At 39.8% G+C, this 14,157-nt stretch overlaps 1 protein-coding gene across 16 annotated transcripts in view; it reads left to right on the forward strand.

The window, feature by feature from the left end:
• KALRN (kalirin RhoGEF kinase) overlaps positions 1–14,157 on the forward strand; it is a 494,138-nt gene that overhangs the window by 391,848 nt on the left and 88,133 nt on the right. For all 16 annotated transcript variants that reach the window (XR_004427468.1, XM_033162965.1, XM_033162941.1 and 13 more), the window contains one exon: positions 12,718–12,964. Coding sequence is in view for 15 of the 16 variants with exons in the window: in XM_033162965.1 (XP_033018856.1) it covers positions 12,718–12,964 (247 nt within the window). In the remaining variant the exon portion in view is untranslated. The remainder of the gene's footprint in view (positions 1–12,717; positions 12,965–14,157) is intronic.

Here is a 14,157-nt window from a genome sequence, read left to right on the forward strand (position 1 = left end):
TGCTAGAGATGATAATTCATAGCCATCAGTGTGTTTTTGTGTGTATGTAGAAGTGGAGGGATATACTTCAAAGTGTTAATAGAATTGTGTGCTTACAAGGTTTGTCGTTTCCTGTGTTACTGATTTCCTTTGTTAATGCAGATATAGCCAACAGCTTTTGAAAGTACATTGTGTTATGGGTCATAAAGGTGAGGTCACAGTACAACCAGAACAGAAAGCTGTGAGAAGAGCTCAACAAATAGCTTTGTTTTACTTTTTCCAAGCACATGAAGACATAAGTTAAATTTCAACTATGCATTCATCCAACCTAATAGGTGGGTGTTACCCATGAAAATGTTGGAAAAGAGAGGTAGTCTTGAGGCATCGTCAGAATTGAAGGGAACAGATCAGCTTTCAAATTTGTCATGGAAACATCTTGTCAACCCAGTAACAATGACGTCAAGTTGATAAGACAAGTGTTAGTTTGTTCAGAACACACCTGTTCAACAGTAGGAGGGCAAGGTACAGTGGGTTTCACATTTTTTTGTGCACTGCTATCATTGTGTCTCGGTGATCAGTTTTGTTTCTCTCCATTGTGGCTTGGATCACTTTACTGAGATAAAAAGTAGTTAATAGAAGACTTTGATGGGGGAAATCTTCTGCAAAATTATCTATCTTCTCTTTTGAAGTTAGTGATATTAATATATGCAGTCTGCAGTGAATTTTCCTTCTGCTTTATTTTTACCCTCTTTGCATGTGAGCAAAAGCTTTTAATTTCTGTAGCCAATGCAAGATTATAGCAGATGTTAGCAGATGGTCATTGCAGCAGGGTCATAATAATTCCATCAGAACTGAGAATGAATTTTTTCCTCATATTATTTGTTTTGTGTTTTAGATTTTTTATCTAATACAGTTATCAACTTATATAGATTTAATAATGAGTGAAAGGTTGTCTCTGAAGGTACAAGGAGTTGATGTAGGGTTTTTTGCATAATTTGCACAAATAATGGAAAAGTAGCTTGGTCATATGAGTATATAATACTAGTTTTAAATACTACATGTTATAATGTAGTAGGTGAACTGCATGAGTGGAAATGGGAGATTACTAAAATATAGTATACATGAGGTGGAAAAATGTATGCCTCTTGATGATACAAAGCATGAATGGATGTAAGATTTGGAAAGAGAAGTGTTGAAAGGTATTGAAATTAATTTAGCCTGAGAGCTAAATTAAGACAGCAGATGTCAGATGGCATTACTATAAATGGGTTAACACCAAGTAGAAGCAGTACCAACCAGGACTCTCCTTGTTCAGTAACTAGAATGGTATCATACTGCTATTGATGATCTACCAAATATCAGGAAATGGTCAGCCATAAGATAGGTGGTAATTATCTACTAGCTTAGCAAGTGGTGATCAGGGACTGTTTTTTTGTATGCAATACTGTGTGGATATTGTCATTGAGTAGTTTAGTCACTAGGTGGCACTAGACTTAGCAGTAACTGGGTGGCCTCAGGAGTTACCTCTTGCTGTTCTTGTTGGAGAGAGAGATAAAGTATGTGGCTGGTGTGTCCTGTAAGCCTCCCATGACAGTAACCATCACTCACTAGTACTACACAGTTATACCTAGTACGTACATTTAAAATTTATCTGCTATTGCTAACAAAAAGTTATTAAGAAAGTTAAGTCTATTGCATTGATAATATGAATACATTTTAAAATAGTGGTGTGAATTTTTGGATTTCTGAAGAAAGCCAGGAAAGGCAATGGTCACAAACACACACACATTGTGTAGTCAGGGAAAGTGAAATCATGGGGTGTGTTAACAAAATAGTTGGTTGTTTAAATTTCACAGGTGTTGCCTGTCTTTGAGAATGAGACCTTTATTTTGTCAAAGATTAAAAAAAAAACCTTCATTTGCATATAAAAGCTGATGGTCATTGTATAGAATTTTGGGGGATTCTGGTTGATCTTTGATTTGTCAAGGATCTGGGAATCTATTCACATCGTTTGCTGACCCTTTTCTTCCTGTAGTGACTTTCCACTATGCTTTCTTTGTAAAGGCATTACGTGTAACTCATCCCCTAGTGTATTACCTAGAAATAACTTCCAGTAAAATCCATGGGATGTATTTCCACTTAATGTGCTTAGCATTTCTAGAAATCAAGGTTATAGTCCTACACACACTTGCTTTTGAGCTGAACTCAATGTGACTTACTTCTGAACAGACATGCATAGGATTGCAATGTGAATAGTGCTGAAGGACAGAGAGGGAAACCAGTTTTTTTCAAATGAACATTTTAGAAGTGATTGCTGAGAACAGGGATAGGGAACCTGTGGCCCTCCAGATGTCATTGGACTCCAGCTCATATCAGCCCCCACTAGCATGGATGATTGGGATGACTGAATATTGTGGTGGTCACAAGTTCCACAACCCTTGCCTAGAATACTGAAGTAATTATCTGCTAGTTTTGCTGTGCGCAATTTTAACACAACATTGTGAATCACTAATAACAGTAATCAAGCCCATTATTAAGATAGGACTGCTGGCATACTGCTTTGGATTTGGGGGTGCAAAAAAATACTGGTCGGGTTCTTCTCCTCCTTGCCCTGGTGACTATTGTAGTAGTAATATCCTGCCCATCTGACTGGGTTGCCCCAGCCACTCGTTATTTTTTTCCAATTTACACACCAAATTAATAAAATTAGAGTATATTGACGGGGATTCATGCTGTCCACAACTTTGCCTATTCATTAGCATGACTTTTTATTTTCTCATGCACTGGAATCAAGGGAGGGGATTTTAAGAACAAAGCAGAGATGAAAAGGGTGGAAGTGATACCAATCATTGATGGGCCAGGCAGGGCTTTGCCTACTATCAGGCCCGAGTCAGGTCTGGGCAGGCAGCAGCAGGATCTCTGACAGCTCCAATGGGGCTGTGTTGTCTGAAGTGTTCTCCTCTTCAGGCAGATACAGGAGATGTCATCTCTGCTGGGAGCTAGAGCTAACTGAAGCCTTGTACAGGCTGATAAGACATGGAGTATGGTAGGTCTTTGGAGCAGCTGGCTGGCTGTTTAAAGGCTCTTCACTATTTTGTAGTCTTTTGACTTCTATGAGGTTGGGAGACAGGTTCTTCTAGGGACTCATCCTCTGAGTCAGAGCTATGTCTTCCAGACAGGCAGGCCCTTAATAAGGCACTTGTAGTTCCCCCAAGGAAGCAGTCTGAACATCTTCCTCATCGGAGTCCTCCATGGTGTACAAGGTCATAGGTCATGACAGGCTTAGAAAGTGGTGCTTGCTCTGTTATGGAATCTCCCCTCCCCACCTAACATTGCTCTGTCCATAGTCTTAATTAGTAGCAGTGACTAAGTGATTAAGGGCCAGCTGAGACAATCTGGAAATGCTATGTGCCACAATAAGGCAGTGGGGTCCCACCTGTAAGTCTATTACTACATGAGTGTCATGGCTGTTCACCAGTAATGCCATGTCTTGGTAATTAATCAGTTAAAACCATTTGATAAACAGAAAAGGTGTTTCCAATTAATCAGGGAGCAGATTTTAATTCTTTCAACAATTATTTTATGTGATATATTTAAAAATCCATAGGTGCCTTCTTAGAAGAACAAAGGGTGCCTGATGCAACAGATGTGTACATAATCTAAAAACAAATACCAGTAATCCCATTTTTTCTGTCTGACCTGCTACTTTAGATGCAAATATATGCAAATTGAAATTCATTAAAACTCAGTTGATCAACTAAGATTTATTTACTCAAATGACAGGCCTCGTAATATGCATTGTTACAGCTTACCCTCATCCTGAGTATAGCCACCAATGCAGAGGTGGAGAACCTTGGGCACAGGGACTGAATGTGGTCCTCAAGACCTCTCAGTCTGCTCCTCCATGTTTGCTATTTTATTCAGTCTTAGTTAAGAACCTGAAGGTGACACATGACTTCGTTTTCCCCAGTATTTCACTGGTCACCTTCGTCATTCACCAGTATTTCACTGAATTGTGTAAAGTTTGAAAGCAACAAATGCATTTTTATTTATTGTTGCAATCTGAATGTATTGCTATAGTATTTGATCATCAACTATTATTTGCTTCCTGCTAAAGGTTCTGAGGACTTTGCAATAGAGGCTCACACAGACTTCCTTATCTTAGTCTGATGTTTACAGCAATATTTGGCGTAAAAGAAGAAAAAGTAGCAAAGCATCATGCCATATGGACATCCCTGACCTTAAAACAATTATGTGATAATGTTAATGAACTGCTATTCTAGGGCAGTAGTTGCAAAGTCTTTCTTTCCTAAAGAACATTTACAAATTATGCAAGCATATCATCCCAAGCTGTGTAGCGCGTGTATGTGCACAGGCTGCCTACATTAGTCCAAAAATCAGCAGAGTCAGGTTGTAGATGTGGTTGTCTATTAAGGATTCCTATTGTGCCACAATCTGCCCAAGCAATCTGGAACACTAAAAGGTGGATGTTATCTAAACACAGAGAAACAGATTTTCTTTCAGCTATTATAGCTGCATGTTTCCAGTTACTGTTGTGGTCTCTTCCACCTGTTGTAAAACAACTGGATTTATCTTGGTCTAAAGGACCATACATATACATATCGTAGGTTTTTAAGCAGAGGTTGAAAGGCCATCTGTCATGGATGCTTTAGTTGAGATTATTGCATTGCAGAGGATTGGACTAGATGACCCTTGTGATCCCTTCCAACTGCAATTCTATGATTCCATGAATCTCTGGACATTTTCTCTTCTCCTTTGGCAGCAACAAAACCAACTGAATCTCTCCCTCCCATCTCCTTCTTTCCTACCTAAGAGACCTAGACCAGGAAGGAGGTTTTACAAGTCCATATTTCTTTTAATTCAAACAGCTCCTGGATCCCAAAGCATTTTGAGATTTCTGTATTCAAGAAATCAATGAGGCCTCCTAAAACTAAGTAAAGTGGAACTGTGTTTAATGTGGAGTGTGGGGATGCTGCCCCAAATAGCATATTTGTATGATTTCTTCTTCCCCCGTAACATGTATTATACCTTACCCTATATCTGGACATCATCACTTTCCCCGCCTCCACATTATCAGCACATGGTAAGGGATCTTATCCATTATAAGAAAAATGGAGATTCATCATGGAGTGGAATTTTTTGTTACCATTCCTACACATTATGCATGATATAGGATTGGTGACAGAAACAGTCACTGCATGTTGAGCTGCATGCTGTGTAGGATCACTTAATATGTGTCAACAATGTGGAGCAGAGATGGGGAATGTGATGTTGACAGGGCACAGGGTGAGTGTTCATACAAAGACAATAAGATATCATGCAAAAATATCTTTGGCAGCATCTCAGTCCCCTGCATAAGATATATCTGAACATTTTTAAGAGGACCTTTTTCTGCTTATAAATGAGTAGCTTTATTTATTCAAATGTTTGGATAGCTCTCTGGCCTGGTACACATAGGCAGGGATGGACAAAAGTGACTGATGCCATCTGTTTTAATAGGAGGGAAAATACAATTCATAAAACTATGCAGGAAACATTTTGTAAATTGCACAGAGAACATTATATCCTGCCCTTTCCTATTCACCCAGGTGGGCACGACAGCAATACTGAACAATGTGCAGTTGAAATTCAACAAGTGGAGAGAACTGAGTTGACAGGACTCCGTTTTCCACCCTCACCCTAGGTTGTAGACATAAATCAATCATCGTTCTCTATCTTTCTCACTTTTCTGTTCTCTGAATTTCATAGTGACTAAAACTGGCTTTTATCCAAACCATCCAAGATGGGCAGAAGTTTCCTAACAGAAATGGCAGTTTGTTTAGTATTCAGTGAAGATGTTTGCTTTGTTTAAATCATCCTGGTAGTGTTGAATGTTGTGAATTTTGCTGTTGTGTGTTAACAGCGTTTCCTTACTCTGAATTTCTTGAGCTTTCCCCCTAATCTAACCAATTTTTCCTAGATAAAGAATAGATAAAATAAGTTTGTGCTATAGAGCAGGCATGTCCAACAGGTAGATCGCGGTATGAAGTTTAGTGATCACCTTTGGCCAACCCTCCCCTAAAAAAAGCTCAACAACTCCTGGCAATGACAATGGGTAGATGATCACAGTCGGTCTTTTTATACTGTGAGTAGATCGCAGTCTCTTGGGAGTTGGATGTGCCTGCAAAAAGGAAACATGTCTCTTTAAGAGAATAGTGCCAATTCAGTCTCTCAACATTTTAACAAAACCCCTTCACAGGATAGTTCAGTATTGCCCGTCCAGTGGTTTTTATGAAGGAGGCTTACTGGAAAGGTGTGGTTAATCTGATTGCTGTGATGGACTTGAATAATACTCTGTCATTATGAGCAATGATTGGAACTAGAAGCAAATATATATGCTTACAGTCCAGATCTATGGATATATTTTCCCTTACATTTTCATATTTAAATATGGGAAAAGAAAGTCTAGGACTGGAGTGTCATCTTTTATAGTTTTTCTTTGGCTCAGTCTTCCATATTGATGTATGTAGATCAAACATAACATTATAATATTGCAGAGAGCTGTGTCACAATAATAAAGGAGGCATGCCACCTACAGATAGATGCCTCATGGAAAATCAAGTATCATTTTCCACATGGGATTGACGTAAGAAGCACATCATTGTAGCTTAAAGGGCTCTACCAGTTTCTGTTAGCATTGTGAAGCAGCAGAGAGTGGAACCAGCACTTCGTGTTTCCCTGTTCTTGATTTTATTGTGAATCTAACTGCACTCCACAACAGTGTGATAATTTCCCTGAGTTTCTACAGCATGGATAGGGAACCCATGGCTCTTCAGATATTGTTGGGCTACCACTCGCACCATCCTTTACCATTCTGGGTGGGGCTAATGGGAGCAGGAGTTCAACAACATCTGGAAGGTCTCATGTTCTCCTTCCCAGTTTTATATATTTGCTCTTAAATCAGCTACCTATTTCCCCCCACCCTTTTATTGTTTGCCTTTGCTCCGGCTCACATAAATGTTCCCTCCTCCTTTTATTGAATGCAAACATGTGGTCGCTTTGTGAAAAGCTGTTAAAAAAATGAATAAAGCTTAATGAGGGAATTTATTACAGAAATAAGGAGACACAAACATATTGCTGGAAATGGTACTAACACATTTACCTGAGAAATATTATCTTCTCAAAACTTGACTTTTATCTGAAGTTACTCACGCATATGTGTGAGTAATAACTTGTTGTTCAGTCGTTCAGTCGTGTCCGACTCTTCGTGACCCCATGGACCAGAGCACGCCAGGCACGCCTATCCTTCACTGCCTTTTGCAGCCTTTTTAAAAAATGCATATTATAAAACAGTACTTGGATTAACATTAGAGAAGGAAACTGTTATCCTATACAAACTTACCTGGGGGAGAAAGCCCCACTGAACTCAGCATTCTGTTTTAAGCATTCTGTTCCAAATAAATGAAAGCCTGGTGGTTCTGGCAAGCCTACAAGCAGGTCATATAGGCAACAGTCCCTCAGCAACTGGTATGCAATAGCAAATTTTCTTTGAACATTGAAATTATTTATAAAACTATCTTAGCAGTGTTACCCAAAAGAAACACACACACACACACACACACACACACCAGGACAGCTTTTAAAAAATGTTGTCCTTTGAACTACTCCCTTCAAATGTTGCTGGTCTACAGTTCCCATCAGCTCTGGCTAGCATGGTCAGCGGTCAAGGATGAAGGATATGACCTAATCCTTTTGACCTACTCCTTTTGAAAGAGGATTCTAGATAACTTGCATGCATGATTCTATTCTGAACACTAACAATGCAGTCCTAAGGAGACTGAAGTTACTTGAGCCAACAGGGCAGAAAAATGGACAAAAGAATGATCTTGTGTTTGTCCATTTCTGGGTTTAATTTATTTAATTTATATTTCCCTTCCTATTGGGAACAGTGGAGAGTGCAAGGGAGATTTAGGCATGCTTAGGAATTACAGGGGCATGTCAGGGGACTGGGATGACTTTGTATCCTTCAGATCTTAGTGGTTTCCCGAACCTTCCCCATGCACCCACATCAGTTGGGCCGGGGCATTGGAGGCTTCAGTGCCAGTGACAGGGAATGGGAATCTGACATTGAACTCCCTCTCCAACATAAGAGACCGTAGGATTGCCTCCTCATTAATCTAATACATTGTACTGCCCCAAACCTGCAGTATTATACATTTGTTAATACGGGGGGGGGGGGGGAGGCAGTTGCAAAATTATTCCAGCAAGTAGCTCCACTAGAAGCAACCTTATGTCCTTGATCAACTTCATTGGAATTCCTCTGGCTATACTCCCACTCCCACTGTGATGGAGCCATAGCTTGAGTTCTACCTCAAGTGACATTTTAACAAATGAAAAAAGATGAAAAGACCAAAGAGTCTCTGCCAGATAACAATATATGAGGGTCAAATAATACAAATGCTCCTTAAGCACCAGAGTTCAGGAGTGCTATCCCCCTGACCCAAGCGGTTTTTGCTACTTCAGAAGATTAAGAGTTTAATAAGTTATTGACAGGAGCTATGTCACAAATTGATTTTTATGTTAGCCCCTGTCTGAGGCATGGAGTCACAAATAATTGATGAGGAGGCTTTTGCAGTTTACTGTACTGTTCCTTAGATAAGAGTAGCTTCCCACAAACCCACTAGAGGATCTAGAATTCAGTAAAATGCCAAAAGCTGCAACCAGAAAATGGAAACCCTGCTGGTTGCCCAAAATATTCATTCATTTAATCATTAATTCATTCAATTTGTGTACCACCCTTCATCCATAGATCTTGGGGTGGTTCACAACATAAAAATACAAGATGAAAATGCAGAATACATGGTAAAAACAGGGGAGCCACAAACCAATAAACCCACCTCTTCCCACAAGCACATTTAAAAGGGAATACGATGTTAATGAGCCCAAGGCCTGGTTGAAGAGGAATGTTTTCGCCTGGCACCTAAAGGTATATAAGGAAGGTGCCTTTGCCCCATAGCCAAGGGAAAACTTACATTGTCCTTAAAAACTTGTTGAGCTTTTAGCAGACATTGCATTCATTTTCTCAAAGCTTCATTGCTATAAGAACCCTTTTTGCAAAAATATCCAAAATATGCATTTTCAGGAATGATAATGAAGCTTATTAGGCTTTACAAAATAAAAAATAAAAAAAATCCTTCCAGTAGCACCTTAGAGACCAACTAAGTTTGCTATGCCTTTGATCTCATTGTGGTCATGTAGATTTCTAGGAATTCTGCCACTTGACTTCTCTTATTTTTCGTAAATTTCCCCCTCAGCGTTTAAGTGTACTTTCCTCTTCCCTTTGAATCTTTATGTTATTTTTTCCCATAAGTTGTATGAAGCATCTAGAGAAAGTTTGCCCCTGCTTTTGTAACATCTACCAGCCTTACTACTGTAAGCAATTGATGGGTCCTTTTTCAGCTTTGGTTGGTGCCATCAGTTACTAATTGACCATCATATACACTGTCCAGGCATATCTTGTACCACACCCCCACCGTTCTGTCCAAAACAACCTAGCTTGATGCAGACATCCAGTTTGCCATTAGACAGCAAATATGGACATCTAGTGGTTGTGTGTTGCATTGTATGCAGACTATATTCTTTTAAAGGAGTTGAACTGAACCTGATTCTCTCAACTTTTTAAATGAACTACCTTTATTATCCATACAGCCTAATCCTAAATTATGACATTGAAATCCTTGACTCTGGTGTATGTTAAGGCAGTCATAGTATTTTTTGCTATGCGGAAATCATCTGAATGAGCCAAACTCATAGATCACCATGTAACTACTACAGAGTCTTCAAAAAATGTAACTAAAGCAAATAAAACCAGCTAAGCTAATGGGCATCATGGTTTGTTCAGAGTGCCTTATGATCCCTTAGATATACACCCCAGGGAAGTTTCAGGTCTGTGATGAAAATATGAGGCTAGGGATGGGTGGCTCAGGTGTGTTTCTTGTCTATGTCACTTTTACATGTGTTCGTTCAGAAATCCATTCCATCACATTTCCATATTAATCTCTGGATTTTAATGCATAATTAAATATGTTTTCCTTAAAGTACTGATTTCTAAACATATTGTCTCTCAAAATGTGCAATTAAATTGCATTTTGGTGAATTTGGTGAATTTTGAGACAAGAACAGTGTCAGAGAAATGTGAAGTTCAGTTGATAACTGGGTTCCAATCCACATATTAATCCAGAGATACAGATCAGCTCAGTTCATGTCAGATTTCATAAAGATTGAATTGCTCAAACATCCCCCTGAGCCTCCCAGCAGCATCGGTCAATAAAAGTGGGGTTTGTTCACAGAGGAATGTGCTCTGTGCTGATTCCAAGGACCAGTTTAGCAGCCAATTCCTGATACTGTCAAAGCACTAAAAAAAAACCCTCTAAGCATAAAGATGGGCCAGTAGCCTCAATGGCTAAGACGGCCCTGGTCTAATCAATCTTCTGCTACATTCCTTCTCACCCAACTACAGAGTGATCTTTTGGTTAAGACCTTTCATAGGAAGATCCACAGAAAATACTGTGAAGGAGAGGCAGCAGTCAGTAAACACATCCTTATGCAGTTGGGTACATGGATCAGGAATCCAGAAGCAACTGAGTGGGATGCTGAGCAAACAGTACCTGCCCTAAACTATTGTGAACATCAAACAGCATAGACACAGGCCAGAAAGAAAGAAAAGGATTGCCAAGATTTGGTAAAAAGAGTAACAAGGAAGCAGTGAAACTTAGAATCATAGAACTGTAGAATTGGAAGAGGCCCCAGGGTCATCTAGTCCAACCCCTTGCAATACAAGAATCTCAGCTAGATCATACATGACGGATGTAGGCTATTGATTCTTTTCAATACAGCTCCTTGCTGGGGGTGCCAATACAACTCCTTGCCAAGGATGTAAGGGACCCTAGGTAGGTCTCTGCCAAAGGCAGACCTTTCTCGAATAGCACAGCCATTACCTTTATCATTAGCCAGCTATGTGGACTACATCAGGGGTGTCTAACCTGTGGTCCTCCAGAGGTTGTTGGACTACAGCTCCCATTAGCCCTAGCCAGCTTAGCCAGTAGTTGGTAGCTGCAGTCCCAACAACTGAAGGGCTGCAAGTTAGTCCCGGACTGGTAAGAGAATAATTAAGGCTGAAGCACAGCACGCTTCAGCACTGCAGACATCAACAGTGCTCACCATTAGAGCTGAAGATATGTACCCCCCCAAATCAATATAGACCATATTTGCTGTTGCAAGCATCTATCTGAGAGTAATTATGGTGTAAAATAACTTATCTCGTTGTAAGGACTTAGATTTACTTTTACTTTTACTTTTACTTTCATCGCTTCAGTTCTATTATTTATGGAAAGTTTATATTTAATGTTATTTTTGTTTTAACCATAGGACATAACAAGGCAGAACAGAAATATAGACAGAACACTGGCCGCCACTTTGTATCCATGCAGATTTGTCTTAGCCTTACTGTTTTGTTTTTTTTTAAAGACCTCTCTTCCTTTGCAGCCAAAAACTCTGTACATGTTTTGTGCATTTGTTCAAAACTTAAAGGGGAAGAGGTGAGGGGACACAAAGGGACTCTTGCCTCCTTATAGATGTACCATTGAACAATACAGTGTGGAAAATTCTCAGCATTACCTCCTCACCAGACAGATACAGTGTTTTAGGTGTTGCATAAATTACATTTATAAAATGTGTTTCTGAATTTTGCCTTTTCCAGCACTCCCTTGCTGTTTTCTCTCCTTCATCTAATTCTTAGATGGCAAACTCTTATACCAAGTGCCTGCTTTATTTAATTCTGTAATGCACCATTTACACTGATGACACTCTTTAGCTAACCGTGATAATAATAATCATTGTTTTCCCTCCCGTGGGGAGTAGTAGATGTCTCATGGGCTCCATCATTTTAAAAACTAGTGATCCTGAAATAAAGTATCCTTTCCCAAGAAAGAGATGAGAGATTCTTGGAGGCAGATTTAACATATAGTAATCAGAATCAGAAGGTAACAGCATCTAACCACAAAGGGAAAGCTAGTCCAGGCATAAGTTTAAGCAAGGATACCTCTGTTTTGTGCTTTGTTGTCCCATGTCTGAGCACTAGCCAGGATGTGAAACCTACTTGGTTTTAACAGTGGAAAGAACACTGGGACCTCCTGCTCTTTTGACTGAGAGCCGAACCACACATGATATTGAAAATCCAGTGATAGTATATTATACCTTAAGAAAGAAAAGGAAAAAAATGCATGCATATGAGGAGTTGCATATCCAGTCAGGACCACACCACTGAGGAAAGAAGATTTATTCCTGATTAAGTGACCCCCAAATTGCATCAGAGGGAGGAAACATACAAGTACCTGTATGAGTCTCATAGGCTTTGCCCTACAGCAGTCATGGCCAAACGTGGCCCTCTAGCTGTTTTGGGACAACAATTCCCATCATCCCTGACCACTGGTCCTGTTAGCTAGGGATGATGGGAGTTGTAGTCCCAAAACAGCTGGAGGGCCAAGTTTGGCCATCACTGCCCTACAGGTATGTGGCTGAATCCCATCTGAAGCAACAAATTGGATGCATCCACAATGGAAACTATTAAACTGAACTATGTTTCTCAGTACAAGAGCCAATGTTATATGAAATATCACTGTGCCTTGTTGTAGGTGACTCACTTTTCCTCTTTTCTGTTTCAATTTTCTCCCCTTACAGCTGTCTGGAGGATGTGAACTAACTGTGGTACTACAAGACTTTATAGCCAGCCATATTAGCGAGCTGAGTATCCAGGTGGGACAAACGGTGGAGTTACTGGAAAGGCCAAGTGAAAGGCCCGGCTGGTGTTTGGTACGGACAACAGAGCGGAGTCCTCCTCAGGAAGGCCTGGTCCCCAGCAGTGCTCTCTGTATCTCACATTCCCGGAGCAGTGTGGAGATGGACTGTTTCTTCCCTTCAGGAAAAGGTAGGCGGAAATTGAACAGGGCTGATATTCCCTCCACTGTTACTTCACTAGCTAAAATGAAGGGAGGATAAAAGTACAGATATTCATAATTTGAGCTGCCAGCCTGCTGTGGAAGTGTGCTGTCTGCACTTCTGATGTGCATATTTATTTTTTCACCTGCATCAGCCAGGAAAGGGTGGGGGAAGGAAGGGACCTGTTTTCCTGCTTGAGTTGAATACTGCCAGAATTTATATACTGTTTAGCCAGACATTGTATCTGTTATAAAACAATCCCTTCTGTCTGAGTACAGGACTCTGCATAATGCTGATTGGATGGCTTTTGAGTCATTCAGAAAATCACCTTTGCCCAGTATTTCAGGCATGTTTAAAAAAAAGAGTGGGGGGAATATTTAAAAATAAAGTACCAAACTTCTAATTGTTTAACTGTTTTTGAAACTTTTGACCAGGTGTTCCAAAAAGCAACACCTAAAGCACCTGAGTTCTATCACATTATAGCAGTTAGCTGGGAAGGATAGTTTTGTTAAGCAATTCACCTTAGCATCATTTCTTCTAAGAAAGCCCTTGGGATTTTGGCTGAGCTGGACAATCACAAATATAGTCTAGGTGAAGAATGCCTAGTTGGATTTCATTCGCTGCTGTCATATATTGTTTGTTATTATGTTTTTATGTTATATTGTTTTAAATGTTATAATTCACTTCATGTGTTCATGGACAGAAAAGTGGAGTAAGAAAAACCCAATAAAGGTCAAGCCAGTAACACACTTAAACCACGGGGAAGAGGGTAACAGAGACAAACAGATTTTATTCTGGAGCCAGGTGTCAACAGAGAAGCAAAAACAGTTGAAAGGCAGCAAAGTAGTGAAAAGAACTGACATTCCTTAAGATCTTAGTGAACAGGCAAACAGAAGAATGTAGGCAATTTTCACTGTCTGCATTTTTCTGAAGATATTGACTAAGTAATTAGAAATTTATCTAAAGACTAGACAAAGGGACAGAAGAAGGCATTCAGCATTCTGAGATTTGTTCTATAAAAGGGAGGAATCTTAGGCTCAATACACTTTGCATGCGCTCAGAGAGCCATGCTGAGAAACCTAGCTTGCTCAGGCTGGAGCTTAAAAGTGGAGAATACTTAAAGTGTGGAATTCTCTGCCAAATAATTTTAAGTCAGTGGAAGCGCTTGGGATTGCTTTCCTT

This window comes from Lacerta agilis, chromosome 1, assembly GCF_009819535.1.
Source record: "Lacerta agilis isolate rLacAgi1 chromosome 1, rLacAgi1.pri, whole genome shotgun sequence".
Classification (NCBI taxonomy): Eukaryota; Metazoa; Chordata; class Lepidosauria; order Squamata; family Lacertidae; genus Lacerta; species Lacerta agilis.